We start from the raw sequence: 12,508 nt of genomic DNA, 5'->3' as shown, positions 1-12,508 counted from the left end.
CGTCTGGAGCAAATGCATTTGCCTGCGGAAGAAAGGTTGCCTCGCCCGCAGTTTCCCAAAGGCCAGATCTCCGAGGATGTGGCTTTCTCTGCTCCTGGTACTCACCTTTCCCCTTCCCAGTAAGGCTCACTCACTGCCCCTGGGACGCTCCCGGAGGACCCTACCCTGCATCCGCCCAGGCTCAGGGACGCGCCGCTCGACCAGCCTCGGCCAATTTAAGCCGGCGCGTCGGAGAGACGGGGAGCGGGGCGGAGAGGCTGCACCCCCGGCCCCTTACCTCCGACGGCGAGATCCCATACACGCCGGCGATCCTGGCGTAGAGCTCCTGGATGCTAGAGAAATCCTCCACCCGGCCCGTGGGGCTGCCGTGCGCCAGCTGCGTGTGGAAGACCAGCCTGCGCGCGGGAACCGGGGGGCCGGGGAGGCTCCCGCCGCCCGCGCCCATCTGCTCGCCCTCCACCAGCTGGGCGGTCTCCTTGGACTTCTTCTTCTTTCCCCGCAGTCCCAGGGGCATCTTGCCTGGCCGAGAGCGCGGGCCCACCTAGGCCGCCGCCAGCCACCGCCTCCGCCCCAGCCCCGCGCCCCGGACTTTGCGCCCCGGGTCCGTGCAGGTAAATGTCGCCGCTGGGCCAATGGCAGTGGCGCTTCCGCCTGGAGCGCGAGTCGGGGGCCCCCTCCTCCACCTGCAGGAGCCAGCACCTGGACGGAGGCAGCCGCCGCGCTGCCTTGGGAAGGATCTGGGAGAAGGAAAGTTATGCAGAGTCCCTCATCTCATCTCCAGGTTATGCCTCCTCCTTGAGAAAAATGACTGGACTTCGGTGAAGCCCTGGGGATGCCGAAAGTACAGAACGTTACGTCTTAGAATGCAAGCACGCTGATCCTTCCGTGCTTTTCATAAATTCCTAGGGGGCACTGACACACGATGCGGCCACAGGGCTTCAAGTCCGCACGTCTGGGCCTTTGCGGACAGAGATTTAAGCAGAAGTCAACCTTCGGCTGCCTTCTCTGGGTCTTACATGCTGCAGGGCAGAATTAGAAGGAAGAGTCACCACAACCCTGAGCTTGGTGCCACGTTCAGTTCATAGTCAAACAAACTCAGCACCTCTCAGTATTTTTTCCTGGGCAGCTTTCTCTCCCAACGTTCAGCACCCTTCCCAAGTCATTTGCCCCACCTCTGCCCTTCTGTGTCTCTGGTGAGGACCATGCCTCATATTCCACAGAGAAAACAGGTCATTTGGTGCGAAGCGTGGACTCCCTCAATTCCCCACCTCCTGTCTGTAACTCCACCCACCTCCCCTCTCCAAGCTTGGAAGAAATCTCGCTTTATTTGACCCTTGATCTGATCACGCCACTCAAGGATCTTTCTTTCTTTCTTTTTTTTTATTAACTTGAGAGAGTCTCAGTCTGTCACCCAGGCTAGAGTGTCGTCAGCCTAGCTCAGAGCAACCTCAAATTCCTGGGCTTAAGCAATCCTTCTGCCTTAGCCTCCAGAGTAGCTGGGACTACAGGCATGTGCCACCATGCCCAGCTAATTTTTTTCTATATATTTTTAGTTGTTCCGCTAATTTCTTTCTATTTACAGTAGGGGGGGGGTCTCACTCTTGCTCAGGCTGGTCTTGAACGCCTGACCTTGAGTGATCCTCCACCTTGGCCTCCTAGAGTGCTAGGATTACAGGCGTGAGCCACCACCGGCAGCCAAGGATCTCTATTTTTAAGCTACCTCCCCAGCCCATGCCACCAATGGTCAACATTGTTGCATAGTTTTCAAGTCCTCCATCTTTGCAGTCCCATCTGGCTGTTTTTCACAACAAAGCAAAAGTCTCAAATTAATAACTGCATTTCCTCACTTCCCCCATTGCTCTTGGACTCACTGTGATCAGACTTGGCCCTGCACTCCACTGAAATTGTACTTAGTATGGTCTCACCTCTTAATCACCAAACATAACTGTTTTCAGTCCTTATCTTACTTGATTTTTTTTTTTTTTAATAGAGACAGGGTCTCTCTCTGTAGCCCAGGCTGGACGAGGGCAGAGGCCTGATCATAGCTCATTGCAGCCTGGAACTCCTGAGTTCAAGGGATCCTCTCACCTCTACCATCCAAGAAGCTGGGACTACAGATGCCCACCATCACTCCCAAATAACTTTTTTTACTTTTTGTAAAGACAGGTCTCACTATGCTGCTCAGGCTGGTCTCAAACTTCTGGCCTCAAGCAATCCTTTTAGCTCAGCCTCCCATCTGACTGACGAACAACTAATCATTTTATTCTTAAATTTTGCCTCTCTTTTGTCTTCCTTACCACCCCCACCTACCCCCCCCCCCCAAACTGCTACTGTCTAGGAACTGTGTTCACTAAGGCTGTTTTCCTCAGCCATCTTCTCTGTTTGCATATTCTCCCTCAATGACCACATCTGCTATCTTGTTTTCACAGTGTTGACTTCCAAATTTATATCTCCAGCTCATTCGACCAGAAAGAGAATTACTGCAGGAAACTCACAATTGAGATTGTACAAAACTGACCTCATCGTTTCTCCTGAATGTATGCTTTCTTTTTATTCCTAAAGTCAGTGAATAGGACCACCATGCACTCAGTGGCCCAGACCAGACACCGTTAAGTCGTCATACTAGGCTTTTTCCCTTCCCCTCACCTCTCACTTCAACTCAGTTCTGAAAACCCATGTGTCTGAAATTAAGGTTAGCAGATGCACTGGGGGAGGAGAGAAGAGTCCATGAATTCTTTAGGATAACTTTAAAATTTTTGTTTTATATTTCTGTGACTTAGAAAAATAATATAAACATATTCTGATTCATCTAGAAAATTAATATAAACATGTTCCTAAAAATGGGATACTGCCACAGGATCTCAGGTCAGGTCTCGAATTTGCCTTCAGGTTATGATTGCTGTAGCACCAAATAGTATTACTTTAATTGTCTTGGGCTAATGGGAAAAGAGTAGGAAAAAACCTAATAAGCAAATGATGCATTCCCATCAAGTGAAAGCCAAAAGGCTTCACAATGCATTATATGCACAAAGAGCTCACAGAAATTTGATTAAAGAAAAGTAGGAGGAAAAATGAGTCACTGTGAGGTACTGACAGCTATGTTATCAATACTGAGAACATAGAAAGGAACACAGGAGGATGTGAAATTAAGAAAAAATTCAAAGAGAAGAATAACTTTGAGTTGTGTCAAATAAAATATCAAATCGTGAGGGCAGAAGTGTTGACGCAGGGTGGAAAGATTGGATTCTATAACCCTTTGAATTTCTTTAATTTCTAAATCCTATTTTTGCTTGCCTAGAAAGTGAAAGTTTGCCTCAAGGCCTACATCAAGTTCACCTTTGCTGTGAAATCTCACTTAAGTAATCAGCTGTTTTGGGTATGATGGCTGCAGTAAACAGATGGTACACTCAAATTAAGGTATTTGGTGATGGTTTAATAAAGAGACTGGGCAGTGGTAGTCAGGGTAGGTATAACTCTAACATATAGTACCCCAGGGCTGTTTCTATCCTAAAATCCAAAGGATGAAGAATTAGAAAGTTCTGTAGAGAGGCCTGGGGCAGTGGCTCACGCCTGTAATCCTAACACTCTGGGAGTCCGAGGCTGGCGGATTGCACGAGGTCAGAAGTTTGAAACCAGCCTGAGTGACAGCGAGACCCCAGTCTCTACTAAAAATAGAAAGAAATTAATTGATCGACTAAAAATATATATACAAAAAATTAGCAGGGCATAGTGGTGAATGCCTGTAGTCCTAGCTACTCGGGAAGCTGAGGCAGTAGGATCCCTTGAGCCCAGGAGTTTGAGGTTGCTGTGAGCTAGGCTGATGCCACAGCACTCACTCTAGCCTGGGCAACAAAGTGAGACTCTGTCTCAAAAAAATAAAATAAAAATAAAAAAATAAAGTTATGTAGAGAGAATCACCTTAAGAAGAGCTATGACATTTCCTTGAACATCCTGCCAGAAGCAACCTGGAAGAAAAGCACCTGGGGAAATTAATAGCCTGACCCAGTATTACCCTTAGACCCAGGCAGAAGGGGCTCCTGCTCTGGACCTCCCTCAGCTGCACAACATCCTACGAGATAGGGAGTCGACAATGCCAAGGGGGCATGGCCACCCAGAATTCATACCCTCCTTTCTAGACCATGTTATAGGTACACAGGATCCTGGATTTCCCTGCCCAGGTGGCCCCCAATATGTCTCCAGAATCTGTATAGGCTTTTCCAGGGTCCAGGTAGCCAGCATCCCTATGCCTGAGGTGTGGGTAATGAGCAGCTCTTTGCCAGGGTAGAGCGAGGATGTGAGGAGGGTGAGGAGCACAGGACAGAGCTGGGTAGAAAAAGAATGTGGTAGGCTGCAGGCAGAGGCCTGTCTCTCACCATGTCCCAATATTCCAGTGTGGAACTCTGACAAATTACAAAACCCTAAATTTGAACTTGGCCTTTCAGGTTATTATAAAGACATATTGGCCAAAATAGGAGCATAGAATATATATTATTTGACAGTTCGTTTATAAGCAATTAGTATTAAACAGGCATATGGTATCTGAGCCTGCATTTGTAGTCTCACCCCAGGTCCTGTTGGGAGTCGACTACCTCTCACCACCCTACCCAACGGAGAGACAGAGACACCGAGGATGCAAACACACAAGAGGAGTTTATTTTCTGGCTAGCCAGGGTCCAAGCCTTGAGCACCAACGCAGTGGCCACTCTGGTAGGCAAGGACCCCGACCAGGGTTGCAGTGTGCCTTTTATCCCTATGGTGCATACGCTATGCAGTGGCTGATCACGCGTGGATCATGCATTGACCTTTAACATGATTGGTTGGCTGGTAGCCCCACTATACAGGGGTTCAAACGATGCAAAGTTGGTGCAAGCAAGCAAGCAAGCAACAGTTTCCATGGCACAGGCAAGCAAGCAACAGTTTCCAGAAGCCAGATGTTGCTTCCGGCTTCACTGGGGGTGCGGGGCCTTGCAGGTGTGCAATGACTCGACCCCTCACAGTCCCACAAATGTGCCTACCCTGACCTCATTCTCCTCCCACCCTCAGATTACCTACCTAGACTCAACATTGAACTCAACCAGAGGACAGAGGGAAAAGAGTCTCCAGGAGACATGAGAAATGTAGAGGTTAGCTAGAGAGAGAAACGGAAGCTAGCTGGCACACCAGCCCACCTAATTCCTCATTTTCCTGAATTCTTAATACACATCCATTGTACTAAAAATGGTTCTTTAAAACAAAATTTTGTGTTTGCATATATGCTGACTTTTTTCACATATAGTAAGTTGTGAAATCAAACTAGATAGTTCCTTGATGGTGGAAACCAGGTTCCTTATTCCTCTTTGTATCCTGTTCAGATTCTCCCATAATGTTATATATGTAATAGATATCAGTAAATATGATTGGATAAAATTGATTAACCTTTGTTACTATTAACACCTAAGATATATGAATTAAATATAATTAATTAAAAGCATTAGGTCTTCACTTTACATCTAGGCTTAGGGTTCAACCCACATTTTCAATCTATAATATTTCTATTCAGTAGCATTTGGTGTTTCTAACAACCTTAAAGTATCAGCTATAAAATCAAATATTAATATAAGTGAGTCATTTAAAAAATTCTAGAATTTGGCAAGGCATAGTGGCTCACATCTGTAATACCAGCACTTTGGGAGGCCAAGGCAGGAGTATCACTTGAGGCCAGGAGTTTGAGACTATTATGGGCAACATAGCCAAACCCTATCCTGTCTCTACAAAAAAATTAAAAAATTAGCCTGGCCTGGTGGTGGAAGCCTGTAGTCCCAGCTACTTGGGAGGCTGAGGTGGAAGGATTGCTTGATCCCAAGAGTTGAAAGCTGCAGTGAGCTATGGATCATGTCATTGTACTCCCACCCGGGCTATAAAGCCAGACCCCCATCTCTTAAGAAGAAAAACAAAACCTAGAATAAAACTAACCTAACCTTATACATATATCTGCCAAAATCAATATTACCTTGTTTATAAGAATACATGTAGCTATCAAATGAATTATAAATTTACCAACTTGTTTTTCCCAGCAAATATAGACTCTAATTACATGTAACATTAGGAGTTCTGGAGAAACACACACTGATCACCTCCCTCCATCCATCCCCCCACCCCCATTACATAGGTATGCAGTAAGCAAATACTTGGGAGAAAATAAAACACAGGATTTGTTAAACCATATGCAGTTTTTCCTAGGACTAAAGATAGCATGTTTTATAGTTGCGTGGCAACAACGAACAACTGAAGGTGGCAAATGGGGGAGGAAATAACTCTTAGCTAAAATTCAAATGAATTTTGTTCACATAATTGGAAATAGAGAACTAGAAAATGGAAAGAGGGAAAGGAGGTGAATTAATGGAGTGGGAAGAGTAAAGTTAATAATCAGTAAGAATAAATATTAATAGGAGATCATTGAGTACCTACAGTGTGTCTGGCTTAGGGCTCAGGATTTTACATACCTTATTTTATCCGTGGGTACTCAGAGGAAACCTGGCATGAAGTCTAAATTACTCTACATCTCCAAGGTTATGGTAAATAAACATTAAAGAGGCAAGAACACATGTGAACGGTGAGCCAATTTAACATAAGCTCTCCTACAGTAACATAAATATGGAAAAGCTGCATCAGGTTTAGAGATCAGCCACATCCATAAGGTCATAATCATTCAAGAACTATATACAAAACTGAAAATTGTAATAGTAATTGATTGACATATAAGCTTTTGATGACTCTTTCAGAGTTAAGCAAATAATTTCCTTTATGCAGAGAGAAATGCATAAAGATATAGCAATGACAAAAAGAAATGTAATTTCTTTAAGGAAAAATAAACATATAAGAGTAGAAATTTTTTTACCATGAATGGAGCTTGCAAAAAAAGAAATAAAAAGAGAAAAAAAGTAGTAATAAAAGTTTAAAAAAATAAAAAGAGTAGAAATTTTTGAATATTTCTATTATAGGCCAAACATATGAAATCTGGAGTCAATCTATTTTCTACTTGCTGGGGGGGGAGGGAGGTAAAAGATTGTCAGCACCTGAGAGTCATTAGCTGGTGATGAGATAATTTTCTCTAACTGTTTCATTTTAAACTTGAAATAAATGCAAATGATAGATTCTTGGACATGGCCAAATATTTTTCATTTTGTTCCTTAGTTTATTGGAAAAAATTATGCTAGTAAATGTTATCCAAAAATATTTTGCCACATTTGGTCATTAATTTTAAAACATTGAACTTACCCAGTAAATTTTTTTAAATTAAGAATTTGGGCCGGGCACGGTGGCTCGCACCTGTAATCCTAGCACTCTGGGAGGCCAAGGCAGATGGATTGCTCGAGGTCAGGAGTTCGAAACCAGCCTAAGCAAGAGCAAGATGCCGTCTCTACTATAAATAGAAAGAAATTAATTGGCTAACTAATATATATAGAAAAAAATTAGCCGGGCATGGTGGCACATGCCTGTAGTCCCAGCTACTCGGGAGGCTGAGGTAGCAGGATTTCTTGAGCCCAGGAGATTGAGGTTGCTATGAGCTAGGCTGACGCCACGGTACTCACTCTAGCCGAGGTAATAAAGTGAGACTTTCAAAAAAAAAAAAAATTTTTTTTTACCTGAAAACTAATTATTAAAATATAACCTCAATAAGTTGAGATGACGTAAAGTTTTGCTATAATTTTAGCAGAGGCAGAGATGAAGTTTATATCTGCCAAACTGAATGCAAAGAATTTGATTTTTGTGGAATAGAAATAACCTGAAAATCTAAATGGAGTTTTTGAGTGGGTATCCTATTTTCCTTTCAAAAGCCAAGTAAACAAATTGAGATAGTGAGTTTATGTATTGAAAAAAAGGAAAAAAATCAGTGATAAGGGAATGTTATAGTATCAGTGCAGAGATACATTATTTTCTATGCTTTCTGAAACTATTAAAATTAAGGGAAGCTGTTCAGGATATCAAATAAGAGCATGAGTTTTAGATCAAGAGACCTGGTTTAAGTCATTGTGCTATTACATGCTAGTAGTTGACAGTGATCTTGGGCAAATCTTTTCATCTCTTTTGGCTATTAATAATTTTTCTAAAATTATTAATCTAAAAGTATCTAAAAGTACTCCTTACAGTTCATACAAGGATTATATAAAATAACATTTATAGATCAGGTGGCATAGTGCCTAGCACATAGTAAATGATTTTTTTGGTTTTTTTTTGGAAACAGAGTCTCACTCTGTTGCCCTGAGTAGGGTACCATGGCATCAGCCTGGCTCACAGCAACCTCAAACTCCTGGGCTCAAGCAATCCTCCTGCCTCAGCCTCCCAAGTAGCTCCGACTATAGGCGCACAGTACAACGCCTCGCTAATTTTTCTATTTTTAGTAGAGATGGAATCTCGCTCTTGCCCAGGCTGGTCTTGAACTCCTGAGTTCAAGCAACCCTCCCACCTCAGCCTCACAGAGTGCTAGGATTACAGGCATGAGCCACCACACCAGGCAGTAAATGATTAAGAAATAACAGTTTTGGGGGATGGGCTCGGTGGCTCATGCCTGTAGTCCTAGCACTCTGGGAGGCCAAGGCGGGTGGATCGTTCATGGTCAAGAGTTCAAAACCAGCCTGAGCAAGAACGAGACCCCGTCTATCACTAAAAATAGAAACAAATTAATAGGCCAACTAAATATATATATATATGTATATATATAAATTAGCCAGGCATGATGGCACATGCCTGTAGTCCCAGCTACTTGGGAGGGTGAAGCAGAAGGATTGCTTGAGCCCAGGAGTTTGAGGTTGCTGTGAGCTAGGCTGACACCACAGCACTCTAGCTCTGGCAACAGAGTGAGATTCTGTCTCAAAAAAAAAAAAGTACTAGGAAGAAGTTTGAATTTTATTTTTCACAATTGATAATAACCAATAATGTGGTTAATGCAGAACACCAGACCAGCAATGAGGAACCCTAGACCAAGCTCTACTAACCATTAGCTTGTGGGCAAGTCATTCACCAGGTCTAGGTACCATTTTTTTCACTTGCTTAAAAAAAAATAAAAAGCTGAGAATTGGACTGAATGATTCCTTTACATACAAAAGTATTACAATTCTGTGATTCAGTATAAAACTATGGAACTATAACTTTTATCATTATCATGTAGAAGGTGAAAATGGATTCTTCCTACTTAAATAGAAAATTTAGGGCTGGGAGGCCGGGTGCGGTGGCTAGCGCCTGTAATCCTAGCACTCTGGGAGGCCGAGGCGGGTGGATTGCTCAAGGTCAGGGGTTCGAAACCAGCCTGAGCAAGAGCAAGACCTCGTCTCTATCATAAATAGAAAGAAATCAATTGGCCAGCTAATATATATAGAAAAAATTAGCCAGGCATGGTGGTGCATGCCTATAGTCCCAGCTATTCGGGAGGCTGAGGCAGGAGGATTGCTTAAGCCCAGGAGTTTGAGGTTGCTGTGAGCTAGGCTGACGCCACGGCACTCACTCTAGCCTGGGCAACAGAGTGAGACTCTGTCTCAAAAAAAAAAAAAAATTTAGGGCTGGGCACGGTGGCTCACACCTGTAATCCCAACACTCTGGGAGGCCGAGGTGGGAGGATGGTTGAAACCACGAGTTCAAGACCAGCCTAAGCAAGAGCAAGACCCCATCTCCACTAAAAAAATTTTAAAAAAAGAAAAAGAAAAACTTAAAATTGTATTATCCTGTGGTGGTTAAAAGATGATTCAGTTTTGCTAATATCTGGTTCTAAGTTTATAACAAGCAGACATTTTCTTTCTAATGATTAAATCACATATACAACTAAAGAAAGTTCATCCCATTCTCTGCTATTATAGCACTTTCTTTTCTGCCAGGATCTCAAGGCTTTGAAAATATCCAGAATGACATAAAAATTCAAAGCAAAGTATTTAGGCACGATACCTGGCACTTTAATAAGTGCTAAATATTTGTTGAAATGAGTTTTTCCCTACTTCTCAATTCTATTGCTAACTTTAACTCAAGCCCTTTAATCTCTTAACATGATCATTTTAATTGTCTTCTAACTGGTCTCATTTCTCCTGTTCTATATCTTTCCCATCCATCTGCCATACTTCTACCTGTGAGTGATTTTTAGCAAACTTAAATCTGATTGTGTTATTTTCCTGTTTAAATCTGCTTGTTTTTTTTTTTTTTGAGACAGAGTCTCACTTTGTTGCCCAGGCTAGAGTGAGTGCCGTGGCGTCAGCCCAGCTCACAGCAACCTCAATCTCCTGGGCTCAAGTGATCCTCCTGCCTCAGCCTTCCAAGTAGCTGGGACTACAGGCATGTGCCACCATGCCCGGCTAATTTTTTGTGTATATATTTTTAGTTGGTCAATTAATTTCTTAGTAGAGACGAGGGTGGGGAGGGGGGTCTCGCTCAGGGTGGTTTCGAACTCCTGACCTGGAGCAATCCGCCCGCCTTGGCCTCCCAGAGTGCTAAGATTACAGGCGTGAGCCACCACACCCGGCCAATCTGCTTGTTTTTTGTTGCTTATAGCAGAAATGCTTAAAGTGTGGTTCCCAGATCAGCACACAGGAACTTTCTGCAAATACAAATTCTCAGGTCCCACCCCAAGCCCACTATCCATGTTTTAGCAAATCTTCCACGTGACTCTAACACACACAGAAGTTTAGGAACCACTGGCTTACAGGATAAAATACAGATACCTTAGGATAGCGTACATTCAGCACTCATTCCCTTCATATTCCTCTTTCTCTCTCCCAAATTCTATATTCTAGCCCTGTTACAGTGCTGGCAGTTCCCTAAACACCACTTCACCCTTTGCTCACGGCACTCATGGAAGGCACTTTCCCAACACGGCAACCTGACAGTTCTCTGCTCATTTTTCAAAATTCGGCTCAAGGGTACCTGAAGTATTGTGGCAAATATAGCTAAATGGAGCCTCTGACAAACCCCAACAAAAAAATCAGGGTGCAGAGCCCTAGGATTTGGGAGTAAGGGCATGTCCTCTGCTGCCAACAACCATTTTCCCTTTGAAAAGCAGGTCCTGACTTGATGATGGGTTCTGGTAGAGACTGACCACCTCATCATGGGACACCAAGTGATTATGCAAACTGAGCTACCCCACATGAATTGAATGCTACTTAGGCAACCAAATCTTAAAGTTGAAACACATACTCCATTATTAATGGAATAATGCATTCCATTATTAAATAGAAATGATATGTGCAAGATTGGGCCCAGGTTATGATGAGTTAATAAAGGAGGAAAAGCACAGGTCTGCACATTTTGCTGGCACAGCCAGAACTGAGCAGCTGGTATATTACATCCCACTTGTGGGTGGCCCTGAAAGACATAGTGATAGGAAATTCCCCCACTTCACTTGGAGCAGTTCACTTGTTTACTTCGAATGAACAGAGAAATGGTCTGGTATTTAATTCCCTTGGCCACATTCCTTTTACTCCTCTAGCTGATAAGGTAAATTGAGGAAGGGCCTACAAGGGCCCTAGGGTAATCAGTGAGTTAAAGGGCTTGCAAGATGAGCCCAAGGGCACCACGGAAACACTACTGATCATTCTGCCTACTGCAAGAAGTAATTCACCAGCCTAAGGGCTTTGGAAAAGAAGGAGGAAGAGGAATGAATATGCAAGGACTACAAGTCAATCTACATTTTTTGCTTGTTTTTTCTTTTTTTGAGACAGGGTCTCACTGTGTTACCCAGGCTGGTCTGGAACATCTGGACCGAAGGGGTCCTTCTGCCTTTGCCACCCCTATATTTGTTTTCATTATCATCTCTTGCCACCAAGGCTTTTGCTTTGCCCTGATAATACTCTGCAGTATCAGCATTTGCAGACTGGGCTGTTGCCTTCAATTCTGGCAACGAAGCTGCAGGTAATGTCTGTTATGAGACAACGCTAGAGAAAGTCAACAACAGACTTAAAGAGCTTTCTTCCAACAAATCCTCTCTCCAGACTGCCACTCATATAACACTCAACATGGTTGAAAACAGCTTTGAATTTCTACAGTGTTTCTACTGCTTCCATCTAGCCCTGTGGGTTCTATAGGAGCTGATTATGAGAGAGGGAGCTTGCAGTTCCTGCTGCTTTCCTATCCTGGCCAGAAATTGGAAACCATCAAATTCTCATGAATCTAATGCTTGGTATATAGTTTGCTCTTAAATGTTTAATTAGTTTACAAACCAATAAATTCTAGCAACTAAGGTCTGAAACCAGGATTCTAAGTCCTCTCTTAAATGAAGATATGCTATGAGTAATAATAACTAATATTTATTATTCAGCCCAAAACTATTATAGGTGTTTATTTCTTTAAAAGAAGGAAAACATATAATAAATGAAACAACTATGATTTCCTTTTGTGTTCTGAGTAACAAGAAAAAGCAGCTTACTTCTTTATAATAACCACATACAATTTAAGTGCTCACTGTGTATAATGATTTACCTAATAGGTTAATATCTTCCAAACACATTTAGTCTACTAGTACTCTGATATTTTTTTAAAAAAGCTTTTAATT

At 43.0% G+C, this 12,508-nt stretch overlaps 1 protein-coding gene across 1 annotated transcript in view; it reads right to left on the bottom strand.

The window, feature by feature from the left end:
* GIPC2 (GIPC PDZ domain containing family member 2) overlaps positions 1-887 on the bottom strand; it is an 83,917-nt gene extending 83,030 nt beyond the window's left edge. Inside the window, exon 1 of the mRNA XM_012787336.3 lies at positions 278-887. Within this exon, the coding sequence (XP_012642790.1) occupies positions 278-514 (237 nt within the window). The 5' untranslated portion in view covers positions 515-887. The remainder of the gene's footprint in view (positions 1-277) is intronic.
* Between the last annotated feature and the right edge of the window lie 11,621 nt (positions 888-12,508).

This window comes from Microcebus murinus, chromosome 2, assembly GCF_040939455.1.
Source record: "Microcebus murinus isolate Inina chromosome 2, M.murinus_Inina_mat1.0, whole genome shotgun sequence".
Taxonomy (NCBI): Eukaryota; Metazoa; Chordata; class Mammalia; order Primates; family Cheirogaleidae; genus Microcebus; species Microcebus murinus.
The sequence above is the reverse complement of the archived record's forward strand: the minus strand, read 5'-3'. Positions and strand labels throughout refer to the sequence as shown.